Source organism: Onychostruthus taczanowskii, unplaced genomic scaffold, assembly GCF_017590055.1.
Source record: "Onychostruthus taczanowskii isolate IOZ18803 unplaced genomic scaffold, ASM1759005v1 scaffold15, whole genome shotgun sequence".
In the NCBI taxonomy this organism is placed as follows: Eukaryota; Metazoa; Chordata; class Aves; order Passeriformes; family Passeridae; genus Onychostruthus; species Onychostruthus taczanowskii.
Window position 1 is genome coordinate 13,659,278 of NW_024498685.1, and position 13,955 is coordinate 13,673,232.

Below are 13,955 nucleotides of genomic sequence, written 5' to 3' on the forward strand. Positions count from 1 at the left end.
GATGTTTCAGAATTTAAACAAATATACACTTTGAAACATGCAAGTCATTGAGCCAAATGGTTTTAAGTTGCAAGGTTCAGTTTCAACATCTCAGCACTTTCCTGTAATTAGTTTCACAAGATTCATCAGAGAGGTCCTTGAGCAGCTCTGTTTTGGCATATGTGCTTTTGCATTTATTACTGTTTTCTCTTGAGTTCAGGTCACTGAGTAAAGAAATCAGCCATGACAGTGGAAACCAAACCCAGCAACGTCAGTGACTCAAACCAGGAGGCAGAACCTGACCAGCTTCTGGATGATGAAGGAAACAAAAACCCACCAGTCAAAAAGACTTCCTCTTGCACTGGATTGAAGGTTTGGTGCCTTAGCAGTATCACCATGAATTACCATTGGGTTTTTTTTCCAAGAAGTGACATTTGTGACGTGCCAAATTCCTTCATTCCTATCCCTGTCCTTTGAGGAACTGGATATGCACTAGAGGTCCAAGGGACAGTCAGATATTATATTTTTCCCAAAGAAAACAAAAACTCACGATCTACCATATTTACTCACAAGTTACTTGTAGGTGGATCCCTTTCTTGGTCATTAGAGAGAGGCAGCAGCTTCAGGTGGAAAACTTGAACCAGCCTCACTGAGTGCCTACCATGCACTTGTCTGGAGGTTACTGTCACCACCAGTCTCGTAGGGTCAAAACAAGGTGAGGTGAGCCACGTTTCATCAAAGGTTTTGTGGCTGACCTGAGCATTGCATTTTAAACCCCAAACGACCCTAGGGATTTTTGTTTGTGTTTTCATGCTTATCAGCAGTTTGAGGTTTCAGCCAAACCCTCTCAGAGTACTGCTGGCATAAGGCACAAAGGGTGGTTCTCAGAATTTTTGCCAATTGAGCTCAGGAAATGTAGAACGTATCAGGACGAACCCCACACTTGGAAGAGTTTTCTCTTCATTCCTGACAAAAAGAGAGTAAATATACCAATTTTCAAGCTTTTTTTTTTTTTTTCCTGGATTGGCTTTGCAACCAATAGAATTACAATGTCTAAACCTACATTTACTTTGTTGATTTACCCAAGTTTCTGTTGTATTAGAACTCTTGCCCAGTGAGCAACAAGTCTATTTGGTTTTTAGACTATGTGGAAATCACTGGATAATATTTAAACAAACTTAAATATTTTTTCCAAATACATCCTTATTTGCAAAAGCCACAAGGTGTGTTGGTGGAAGCAACAGTCAAACTACAAAAGAGTATTAAGCTTTTCCTTGTGAGATATATGATATACAAGCAACATTTCAGAATATATCATTTGACACAGAGATAAGCTCAACCAGTTAGTACCACATTCCTCATACTGATATATCATAAAAGCTTGCTGAAAGCATCAAAATGATGCCATATGATTGAGTTAGAAGCAGTTATGAATTGGCCTAAATTAAGGGACATGTGACCCAAGCAAAAGGTAATTTGGGCTCAGATTGACTTTGCCACTCCAATTTGAGTGTCAAACATGTCACGATGATGATGGCTCCACATCATTTTAAGTGCGTTTGATCCCTCTGTGACCAGTTCTCCTGCCTGTCCCTCCCCTTTCCTGTCTGAATCTTTTCCCCAGGTGTTTCTGGCTGCTCTGTCCTTCAGCTACTTCAGTAAAGCCCTGTCTGGTACGATAATGAAGAGCTCCATCACTCAGATTGAGAGAAGGTTTGACCTGACCTCCTCTATCGCAGGGCTCATCGACGGGAGCTTCGAGATGGGTAATGGGTGTTCCCTAACACACTGAGAACTGCTCAGAGACAGCAGCTGGCACTCATTCTGCTTCCTTTCCTTGCAGGGAACTTGCTGGTGATTGCATTTGTAAGTTATTTTGGAGCTAAGCTGCATAGGCCCAGAGTAATAGCTGCGGGATGCTTTACTATGGCTTTGGGATGCTTTTTGTCAGCCATGCCTCATTTCTTCACGGGATAGTAAGTACTGATTATGGTTAATTTGGGTAACCTAGCACTGGAGTTGCATGCTGCTTTTTAGATGATACATGTGCATTTAGCCTTAGATTTCCTGTGGAATCTCACTTCCAAGTGCAACAAACCCCAGGTGGCACACACATCACTGTTGTGATGGGGAATGTTCATTTAAAAAACACAGCTCTTCTCAAGTGAAAGTTCAACTCCTCAAAAGAAATGAGAAGATCACAGTGCTTTAGTTTCCACTCAGAGTTGTTCAGAAAGGAACCAACGAATGCAGTGGTGCTGGAGCCTGCAGGTGGATGAGTGCTGGTAGAATTCATACCAGGTTTTTCCTGTTCCCAGTGCACATGCCTGGTTAAACTGATTTTCTGTGTCTGGTTAATTGTTATTCACCTTCTCCAGGCTCAGGGAATTACTGCATTATGCTCATATGTGAAAATGTTTCTAGCCATAGCTTGAGCACGGGGATGACAAATAGAGTGAGACATATTTCTGTTGATTCCTTAAATATATTAGAATAATTTTAGGTTTACCACTGCAAAAAGGAAACTTAGGAACGCTTTCTTTCATGTTAGTGGATCTTGCACTAGAACCAGACTTTTCATCGGTTTTTCACTCTTTAAGACAGGCCATGTATCATCCTCATCTACACTGGGCAAGTCACGAGCCTGAACATTTGTAGGGGAGCTGCTCTGCACTGTGTCTCCTGGTGACTGCTCTTTGTTTCAGCCTGAAAAATAAGCCTGCGTGCTCTGCCAGAGCCAGGGCAATTCCTTGAAGCTGAATGTGTGCTTCAGCATGTTGTTCTGCTAAAGCTAATTGTACTTTGCCCTTCAGCAGCACTCGTTTCTGAGAGAGGGATAATGTTGAAGCAGCTGAACAGACCAAACACATCTCTAAGATGGAAAGGGGGCCTTTGCTCAAATTCAAGACATTAATCTTTTTCTTCTTGGCTGTGGGGTCCACATAGGGAGCTCACTTAACCCTCAATTTAGACACAAAAATTCAATCCTATCTGAAATACTTCCACAAGCCCTTAAAACATTATGGCTTCCAGACAGCTTAAAACATTATGCCTTCCAGATAGAGAATTCTAAGTTTTATTTGTTCTTAACTTCAGTATTTTGGTTTTCTAAAGTGTTCTTTAATAATCTTATTTGCTCGTTTGAATTGATATTTAATCAAAGACACCTTTCTCTTTAGGGAAACAGCAGCCAAGGTGGTTCCAGCCCTACCACACTGGTGTTTCCCTGGTGAGCACTGCTTCTAAACCTCCTCTTGTGTGTTTGCAGCTACAAGTATGAGACAACATCACGCACAGTTGCTTCAGCCAACTTAAATTTCAGCATAAATCCCTGCTCCATACATCAAGATGTGAATGACACTGTCCTGGAAGTCTCACGAGCAGGTATGGAACTGTGAATGAAAGCACAAATACAGGAGATTGTTTACCTGGGACCTGGAGATGGGGACAGAGTATGAAACTGCATGGAAAGTAACAGAAATAAATGGAGATTTCTATAATCCTCCTTACAATATGGAATACAGCTGTTTTATGTGTTGCTTGTATGGGACACAGGTAGAGAATGAGCCAAGCTCTGCACCAGAAACCATCTCAAACTTGTCACGTTAAAGATACATGATATATGCCAGGTAATATATTTATGAAAATATCAATAAGTTATTTTTTTAATGAGATTTTTTTCTGATGGGTGATACCTGTGCTTTTAAAAATCAAATGCAATGAAGGTGGAAGAATGTGTTATTAAAAGATCATGAAAAGTTATAACGGGATTGACAGCCTTTTATTTATCTTCTATAAAGAATTGTTCTTAATACCTTGATTTCTAATCTATAATCATTTCATGTGCTACATTTCCTTGATCTTCCCCAGTTTCCCCTTCAAATATTTTATTACAAAGGCGTGAACTCTCCTCTGCAGGCTGTGAGAAGGAGCCATCATCATATATGTGGATATACATCTTGCTGGGAAACATGCTGCGTGGGATTGGTGAGACACCAATAACGCCCCTGGGCATCTCCTATCTCGACGACTTTGCCAAAGAAGAGAACGTTCCCGTGTATGTAGGTAATCCCAACGTGAAGGGAACTCGGAGATTCCCAGGGTGAGAGGTCGAGGACCCTCTGCAGGAGACAGCACTCAGCCATCTGAGGGTACTAGCATCTGCCTCGTTCTATTTTCAGCCTGCTTGCACACCATAGCCATGATGGGCCCCATGCTTGGTTTCCTGCTGGGATCTCTGTGTGCAAGGCTCTACGTGGATATTGGATTCGTGGATCCAGGTGAGCAAAACAGAGGAAAAGTGGAAGTAAGCTAATGCTTGTTCATAAGAATTGCCTATAAATGGTTGCATATGTATGCATTATGTTAATTATATTGTATATGTTATGTTTGAATTATACTTATTTTAATTGTTTTTATTGTAGAATTTATTGACTTTTATTATTTTTATTGAGTTATAAATATTATATATTATACTTTTTATATTAGATATTATACATTATATATATTATACATTACATATTATATAATATATATAATACATAATATATAATATTGTATATAATATTATATATTATTATAATTTATTATAAGTAAATTATTTCAATAATAATAATGAAATATTATTTAAATGTAATAAATTATATCAAGATAAAATATTAATATGCATAAAGAGATACAAAATATAAATAGATTATATAAATAAATAGATGCAAAATATAAATAGATTATACAAATATATTATATAATGTATAAATATAAATGTATTATGTAAATATAATATATTTTATAGCATTATATTATATTATTGAAAATATGGATTATTATTGAAATAATGTATTAATTTTTATTTATTGAATTACTGAAATCTTTTAGAGTAAAGGCAGAGTTAGACTGGGAACATACTTTAGAACTGTGGTTTAATATTAAAGGATTGCAATACACACTTAACCTAAGAATTAGTACCAAGAACTCTCACAGAACCCAGATTTTTTTCTAAACTGGAAATATAACAAAAAAAGATTCTGCTAGTGCAGCAGCTTTACAGTTTGGGGTAATTACCCACCCTTTCCACTGAGTATTTTGCATTATTTGCATTCCACACAGTTTTTGCAGCACAATGTACACATTTTCTCAGCCCTTCCTTCTTCAGATGAAATGAAAACCCATGCATGTGCTCACATCTGCACAATGCCAGAGGGGACACAGCAATCCCTGTAAGTGGTGGCTGTTCCTTTGCAGTGGTCTTGTTTCTCCAGCAGGACAGGGAAGTTTTCAGATCTTCAGAATCCTGTAGCTGAATGGGTGAACTATTTTGTCTTTGCCCTTCGTTAAGCCAATGTTTGATTTTATTTAGGAGTAAAGACAGTGAGCCAATTCTGGTCATGCAGTGAAAAGTCGTATGATCTTGGTCGCCCGCCAAACATGCCAGAATCAAAAATCATCCAAATACAACCAGCTGCTCCCATCTTCCTTGCAGTACATTTAAAGCCATGGGTAATTTCACTGACACTACAGAGAATGTCCAATTGCTTCACAGCAGCCTACACAATTCAGGAAAGCAGAGCATGGAGCCAAAAAACACACCACAAGTGAGCCCTGCCTGGTTTCCCTTGTGCTGGGTGAGGACCTTGGTGCTGCTGTGTCTGCCACGAGACATCAGGCAGTGAAAGGTGTAGAATGGCAGATAAAATAACGCTGCACAAACAGGAATGGCTTCAAACCAAAACAGAGTAAGGTTGGATCAGGAAGAAGTTCTTCCCTGCAAGGATGGTAGGGCACAGGAACCAGTTGTCCAGAGAAGCTCTGGATGCCCCATCCCTGAAAGTGTTCAAGGCCAGGCTGGAGGGTTTCAAACCATCCTGGTCAACCCTAAGGTGTCCCTGCCCACAGGACACCTTCCAACCCAAACCAATCCATGATTCTACAACACCTTTCAGGGTATGATTCCCGATGCCTTCACTGCGTGGTTGGTCCCTCACTAGATGTTTATTGCTGGAAGTCAGGCACTATAAAATGCAGCTGCTGCAGCAGAAAAGGGCTGGGGAGGTTCAGCTTCTCCACTGGGATAACTTGTGCCTGTTTCCCTCATTTTTAGGGAGCATCACCATCACGCCACAGGACTCCCGCTGGGTGGGTGCATGGTGGCTTGGCTTTTTAATAGGTGGAGCAGCCAGTTTCCTGTCTGCTATTCCATTCTGCTTCCTGCCAAAGAGTCTGAAAAAGCCAGAGGAAGCCAAGAAGGACAAAAGTTCACATGGGCTCTTGGAAAACATGGGTGCTGCGGGGAATAAACTTTCTCCTGAAAAAACTAAGCCAAGGAAGTGGTCAGTGATGCTGAAAGGCAAGTGTTTCTCATGTTGTACAAATGTGAAAAGCAATAGGCACGACACACATAGGAAATGTAACAGTTCTGCAAAATATTTTGCCTCCCCTGCGCTTCCATCTAAACCAGGCAGCTATCCCCAGGAAAGGAAAGGTCCACCAAAAATTATTAGAAGTGAAAGAGCTTGTTCAGGATTCTGAGGTTCTGCATGCATTGCCTGAAATAAATCATCACCTGGGTGGCACCTCCCTCTAAAATTTTGCACTGGAAGAAATTTGAACAAAAAAAAAAAAGTGTTCCTGTATGTGAACCTGAAGGAAATATTCAAAGGCTCCTTTTGCCATATGAAAAGACAAATTATTAATTTAAGAGAGTTCATGGGGACTCTGAAGTACTTTGGTGCCTGATGAAAATACTTCAGTCTTGAATAGTTATGGTTGCGCAGTTCTTAGGCCAAAAAAAGTCATGGGAAAGTGATGGAAAAAAGTGACTCTGCTTCATTTATCAAATTTTTTGTTCAGATCCCAGTGGAAGACACTGGACACCCCCACTGAGGCAGCTCTCACTTAGCCTTGAGCCTGTGGTAATATTCATGGAAGCTGAGCAAAGGCTGTGCTGTGTGGAGCCCCTTAGTCTTCATGTGCATATCTCAACAGAGCAGCCAGGCCTTAACCCCCTTAACTTCTGTCTCCTTTAGGATTCTCTTCCTGTATCTCAGCCTCTGGTGTTTTTCAAGAGCCTGATTTTGCTTTCAGATACCCTCATGCAAATGGAGATCAGTGCAGCTTGCTCTTGGACAGCTGAGAGGAGGAGCTTGCCCTAAGTTTTGTAGGTTACTCACCAGTAATGATGCCGTGCATCTTTCAACGCCAACTCATATGTCCCTCTCTTTCAGATTTCTATAACTCCCTGAAAAAGGTATTGGGTAATCCAATGTACTTTACATTTTTGTGTTGCTCACTGTTACAGTTCAACAGTTTTATTGGTATTGTGACTTACAAAGCAAAGTACATGGAACAGCAGTATGGACAATCTACATCTAAATCCAACTTCCTAATAGGTGAGTTCCACCATGCAAGGGCTGCTTGTGCTGTCAGCAGTGCATGGGGGTAGGTTCTGGTGGGCTCTTTCTGGGGCTGAATTCCAGGCAGAGCAGGTGGGGGTAAATGGTGGTCTGACCTGAACCTGAATTATAAAAAAAATACAGGGTTTGTGCCTGTGGGACCATAAGAAATTTTTAGGTTATATCACATTACATTGCATTTATGTGATATTTATAGCTAGGGCACCCCAAATATGCAATGACTGTGGTGTGGAAGTTTTGGTTGCTGAAGCAAGTTCCTTGCAATGGGAGTGGGTTTGGAGGGTTAGGCACTGCACAAACATCAACTCCCAGGGCTGGAGTGAACACAAACCTTCCTAAAGTCATAACAGAACATAAAGCTGCCAGGAACAAAAAAACTAAGGACAGACTTTGGCTCTTGAGACTATAATGTTTAATTCTAACATTCCCCTTCTATAATCTCTTTCAGGAGTGACATCCTTTCCTCCTGTACTTCTTGGAATTTTCCTAGGAGGGCTTATAATGAAAAAGTATAAGATGGGCGTCATTGCAGCGACAAAGTTTTCATTCACCATGTCATTTTTGTCCTATGCCGTCAGCTTGTTACGCTTTTTTGTTGGCTGTGATAACCACGTGGTGGCAGGAATGACAGTGTCCTATGAAGGGTGAGTATAGAATAGAAAAAAAAAGAATGCTTTTTTCTCCACAGTTCTCAAAAAATGTACTGTGGCATCAAGGCTAAAGGAAAAAGATGCTTTTGCAATGCTTCAGAGAAAGTGAGCACTGCCACATGTCACTGGGGTAATTTTGTTGGTCAGCCTGCCAAAGCCCAATGCTGGTTAAAGATTAATTAGGAATTGCTTCATTAGCAATGTTGGTTGTTCTGCTGGGGGAGGGTGGGAGTACTGCTGTGCTATGTTTTCACTAGGAATGTAAATGGTGGACCAGGGAATAATATGCTTAGGAAGCACTGGGATAAGAAAATGGCAAGCACATCAGTTTCATTTGCCTAGAAAGGAGAAACTGAGTGAAGACATATCTTTTCCCTCAATACACAAAGGATGTCTGAAAGCAAAAGATAATACTAAATTATTTATATCCTCTATGAAAAGCTAGACTAGGCTTTAACAGAGGAGTATTTTCTAACTACAGAGACCAGGAGATCTGGTTTCTGTCATTGGTGCATTTTTACCATCTGATAAAGATATATTTGATAAGACTGTGATAACCCTTGCCAGCTCTAAATTCAGTTAGGGGGGAGCCCAAATGACCTCTCCCTCCTTTCTGTTTTCTGTCTACACCTGTAAAATCCGTAGCAATGTTTTCATTTGTTTCAAAATCCTCTATAATCTAGCAATGGCTTTAATATCAGTGCAAGTAGGATGGAATCTCAAACAGACCAATAGAGATGTAGAAACTCAGCTGTGGAAACACGTCCTGGGCGTGTGAGGTGGGGCTCAGAGCAGCAACACTGTCACACAGGAGGGACTTCACTGGCTTCAGCACTGAATTAAAAATGCCTTACCCTTGTCTGAACTTCATTTCCAAGCAACCCCATTCCATACCACAACAATTCCCTATTTTCGGAATGCAACTCTCACTGCAAATGTGCCTCCAACGTGTGGGACCCTGTGTGTGGAGCCAATGGGATCACCTATGTTTCTGCATGTCTGGCTGGGTGTGGGACTTCCGTGGGACATGGAAAGAACACAGTAAGAGACCCTGCTGTGGTTCCCGAGGTTTCCTACCAGCTTATTCTCCATGCAGCATCAGGAATTTAGTGGGAGGAATGCATGCAGGAAAGCCAAAGTTACTGGGGTCTAGTCAGTAAGGGATTTTTGCTTTCTGGCTACAAAGAGCACAGAAAAGAGAGATTTCTCTGATTTCTCTGTGGGTTTCTCTGAGATTTGTCTATGCACATTAAGCAAAAGGCCCTAGCTCCTTGTTCTAGATATTAACTTTCACCTTCTGTAGGTTGAGCATGAGAGGGGGAAACACACAAATCAAATTGGTTCCATGTTGCCTGAAGGTTTTCCACAGGTTTTGCCTTTCATAAATGTCATTTTGGCTGTCCTGAGGCTTTACCTAACAGCTGAAATACACTAAGATAGAGCAGTATCTTCCCTGCTACTGATCATTAAAGTATGAAAAATAGGTTAAGGCAAGGCAGCTTGTTTCCTCCATGTGAGACTTTGGGATGTCAGGAAGCTGCTTGTTTTTCTGGGTGACTGATTTTTGCTTGGCATGGAGATAATGCCCAGAGTCCCAGAGACAAAGCTCCAGTCCATGCACGTAAACCTTCATTGGGCTGTGCCATTTGCATGTTTCCTGATCACTCCAGAACACACATGGTCTGGAGCTGTCTCTTTGCTCTGTTTTCTCTCCAGCAGAATCCCCACTTCATGAGCAGTGTCCTACCAAACCTGTTTTGTGTCTTCCAGGTCTTCCATAATTGCAGATGTCTTGAAATCAACAGTTCATGGACAGGAAACAATTCTGCCACCTTGGGGCAATGTCCAAAAAGTGATGATTGCTCGAGGAATTTCATTTATTACACAGTAATACGAGTCATAGGTGGATTTTTCTATGCCCTGGGAGCCACTCCTTCATACATGCTTACATTCAGGTGAGAACAGCTGGCTGTTGACCAAAGGCTTTCTAGGGAAGTTTCAAAGTCATGTTTGTTTCCTTATCTTAGATCAAAAAGGAGTTTCTTGCTGATTAGGAGCTGTAGTAGTAGGACAAGGAGCAATGGGATCATACTGAAAGAGGGAAAGTTTAGGTTAAAAGAAATTCCTCCCTGTGAGGGAGGCCCTGGTCCAGAGAAGCTGTGGCTGCCCCTGGATCCCTGGAAGTGTCCAAGGCCAGGCTGGATGGGGCTTGGAGCAGCCTGGGACAGAGAAAGGCGTCCCTGCCCATGGTTTTGGAACAAGACAATCTTCAACATCCCTTCCAAACCAAACCATTTTGTGATTCTCTGGTTCTGTAATCAGGTTTTCCAGAGCATGTCCTTTTTTTCTGCTTGGATTTTGAAAGTGCCATGCAGTTGCCAGGATTTGTGGATGTGCAAGGAGATGGCAGATGCTGGAGATAAAATTAATTTAAGACCAGTGCCCATTTCTGATGCCTGCAGTTCCCCATGGAACAGATTGCCAGGAGGCTCTGTGCTGTCCAAGATGTGTTCTTGTACAGAGGAATTCTGTTCAAGCACAGAAAGATGCTGCGCTGACCCTGCTACCTGCAACTCTTTTGTCTTAGGGCAGTAGGATATTTCCCATTAAATATTCCATCAAGTGAAGGAAATGTATGCCCAAGAGTGAAAGCAGTTGGAGAAATCATTTCCAAAAGGTCAGGACGGACTCTGATTGTGGCTTTAAAACTTCAACTCCTTAACTAGGCATAGGGAATGGACTTGCCAGGAGCTATTTGATGAAAATCAGTAGATTAATTCACCTCTTTCATAGCACTTAACACACTTCAGCATATGAAGGAAGCACTCTTCTTCCAAAGAACTTCCAAAGTGCTTCTTCCATCAACAAGTGCATTAAATTCAGGTTATTTAATAGCATTTAACAGCCATGTCTAAGCACTAAACAGGCCAGCACTTCTCACTTATCCCTCTTTTTTTTCCAGATGTGTCCAGCCAGAGCTCAAAGCTCTCGCGGTGGGTCTCTTCACGCTCATTATGAGAATGCTGGGTAAGAGAAACCACGGCAGGGTCCAACCCACCTGGCGCTGCCCTGGCAGCCTGCAACCACCCCTGAGGAAATGGAAAGCTGGTTCCTGAGAGGGTGTCCCTTCCTGCGAAGCCCTGTTCCCATGTTTTGCTTGTCTCCTTGCAGCTGGGATTCCAGCTCCGGTTTATTTCGGCGCAGCCATCGACAGGACGTGCCTCAAGTGGGGCAGCACCAGCTGTGGGAAGAGAGGGGCTTGCAGGCTCTATGACTCCAATGCAAACAGGTGAAGAAAATTAGGGCCCAAAATCCAAAGGCATCCAAAATCATGGTCAGGTGTTAACTCTGGGCTCAGCTTTAAGTCGGCCCACAATTCCTGAAATTGAAAAATCTCGAGATAAAGCGTTAAGCTCTCCACTTTTAGTCAGTTTTTATGTTGTATAAAAGGAATTTAATACCCATGACAGAGACTTCTGGAATGAATTGTGTATTTTTAGCCAATTAAAAATACCTCAGGCTTTAGGACTTTAAAGTGGAAAGTTACCTAAATTTAGCTTATTTGCAGGTAGTTTGTTCACACTGGCAATAATGTTAACTCTGTGCATTGGCCACTTTTGGAGAAAAGTCCATGGAAGAATATTGCACTGAGTAGCTATAGGTGGTGGTAAAACCCAGTCACCAGCCTGCTGGGGGAATGCTCCATAGATTTTTCTCTGTTTCACTCAAGCCTTGGCCACTGCTGGTGTGTTTTTTATTTTTATGTATAATAGTCTACTCTGGTGACCTCAATATATTTCTAGCCCTAAAGAGTCTAAAGCCTTAAAGTGGCCCAAAAATCTTTCCCCCCCCCCCCCCCCCCCCGAAAAAAAAAAAAAAAGGAAAAAGAAAAAAAGGGGGAAAAAGGAAGATGTAGTTTCACTTTGAAATTATCTTTGTAAGCAAAAAGAATATGATCTGTTCTTTAAGAGAAGTTTTTGCAAGTAAAAATGTCCAGTTTCTGGTATTATTCACAAACAATGGGTTTTAATGTCCTCTCCTAAGCTTTTTTTTTGTTGTTGTTTTTTTTTTTTTTTTTTTTTTGTATATATGAGAGCCTTAAAAGCCATTAAAATTATTTTCTTTAGTGTTTTTGAAAAATTCAACAGCTGGCCCAATCTTCTGTGCTCTGTCCCACAGGTATGTCTTCCTTGGTTTAGGAACAATTTTAGTAGCTCCTTCCTTCTTGGTTGGAATAATTTTTTATACATTGGTAAAGAAACACTTTCAAAATAAGAACTCCAGCTCTCTAGAGAATGGACAAGAAGATGCTGCTATGAATAAAGAAGACAATTGCAAGATCAAAGAACATTTGCCAGGTTCTGACGCAGAGAATGAATCCTCTATTTAGAAAGAAATTTAGAAATGTGAATCAGGTCAGCTTCTTTTAGAAACACCATTTAAAATGCTGTGAGTAACTAAATAATAAATAATAGCACTGCACAGAGAGCATAACTAATAGCAAAACTGCAAACAACAACAATAAACGCTAACAAACGAGAATGAAAGTGCCTGATGTGTATTTATTACCAGTAATAACAGAATGAGTTACACAACCTGGGAAAGGAAAAACTCCTGGGCAATTCTGACAGAGCCAGTGGGGTTTTTTTAGTGGGATTAAAGATGCTGCCAGGACATCCACATTCCAAAGGCTCACAAAAAGTGATCCCTGTATGCAGATCCATGCAGGGGACTGACACAACAGGGACAACCTTTGTGACTCCATCGAATTCAACCAAAATTCACAGTAAGCCAAAGCCAAACACCTCACTAAATTGCATCATCGCACCTGGTTTTCGTCTCAAAAATTGGCAAAAACAGTATTTTTCCAAGAAGCGTTTTGTCTTACCTCAGCTGAAAAAGTTACGCCTGCTTAAAAATACACACATCTTTTCATAAAGACGATGGGGTTTTTTAAAAAGTCGTGGAATTTTTATTCAAAACCACCTTTTTATTAAATTATTTTTTAAGATGTTCTGCAACACTCCCGGCTGGGCTGCGATGCCCGGCAGTGTTCTGCAGAGGGCACCCAAAGGACAGCGTTATTCCCCATGACCACCCCAATTATCCATGTTTTATTATCATCACTTTTGGTTATCCCGGGAAAAATTCATCACCGGCCGGGAAAAACACCCATCCGTGTTCCCACCCACCTTAAAATTCCCTCGGCTCGTACGCCTGAGCTCGTGTACTCAGAGCTGCCCCTGTGTGTTTGTTGGTTTGCCTTCGCTGCACTCGCCTCGCTTGGAGCTTGACAGCTTGTTGTGACTTCAAATGAAAAGATGAGCACTTTTGTACCATTTCACAACACGGAGGTTGACACTTTATAGATGCTCAGGGCTCAGTGGGATGTGGTTAATAGAAATATTAGATATAAAATATATATATATGTTGAAGAAAAATGCTGAATTGTTCTAAAGTGTGTTGTCGGTCGTGGCAGTCACTCAGCAGTGATTGCAGCAGCTGAAGGGAGAAGAATGGGATTTTTTTCCCAAGTGAAGTGATATTTACTGAAGGTGGAGGTTCTCCATCCATCAAAACTAGAGAGTTTTTTTTATTCTTCATTAGCCTGGATAAAATGAGGCTCAGGGGAGCCTCTACAGATCCCTGCCAGGAGCCAGGGGAGGTCAGGCTCTTCTCCCAGGTAATCAGCAAGAGATGACCTCAGGCTGGGCCAGGGCAGGATAAACTCGGCTTCAGGAATATTTTCTTGTCAGAAATGCTTGGAACAGAGTGCCCAGAGAAGTGGTGGAGTGCCCACCCCTAGAGGAAACACACCAAAGGTGACATGCTGTAAACCCTAAAATAAATTTACATTGTTCAGTGCTTGCACAATGGGCAGGAGAAAAACACAGGAAAAGAAGAGGAGTCTTTTCCC

The 13,955-nt window shown here is 41.4% G+C and overlaps 1 protein-coding gene across 1 annotated transcript; it reads left to right on the forward strand.

The window, feature by feature from the left end:
• Positions 1-222: 222 nt before the first annotated feature.
• On the forward strand, positions 223-12,428 carry LOC121332783 (solute carrier organic anion transporter family member 1C1-like). The gene is made up of 14 exons (XM_041398581.1): positions 223-351; positions 1,604-1,745; positions 1,823-1,955; positions 3,248-3,363; positions 3,898-4,044; positions 4,161-4,259; positions 6,077-6,322; positions 7,200-7,364; positions 7,837-8,032; positions 8,917-9,079; positions 9,809-9,993; positions 11,001-11,065; positions 11,210-11,327; positions 12,218-12,428. The coding sequence occupies exons 1-14, from the start codon at positions 223-225 to the stop codon at positions 12,426-12,428; spliced, it is 2,115 nt and encodes a 704-aa protein (XP_041254515.1).
• The last annotated feature ends 1,527 nt before the right edge of the window (positions 12,429-13,955 follow it).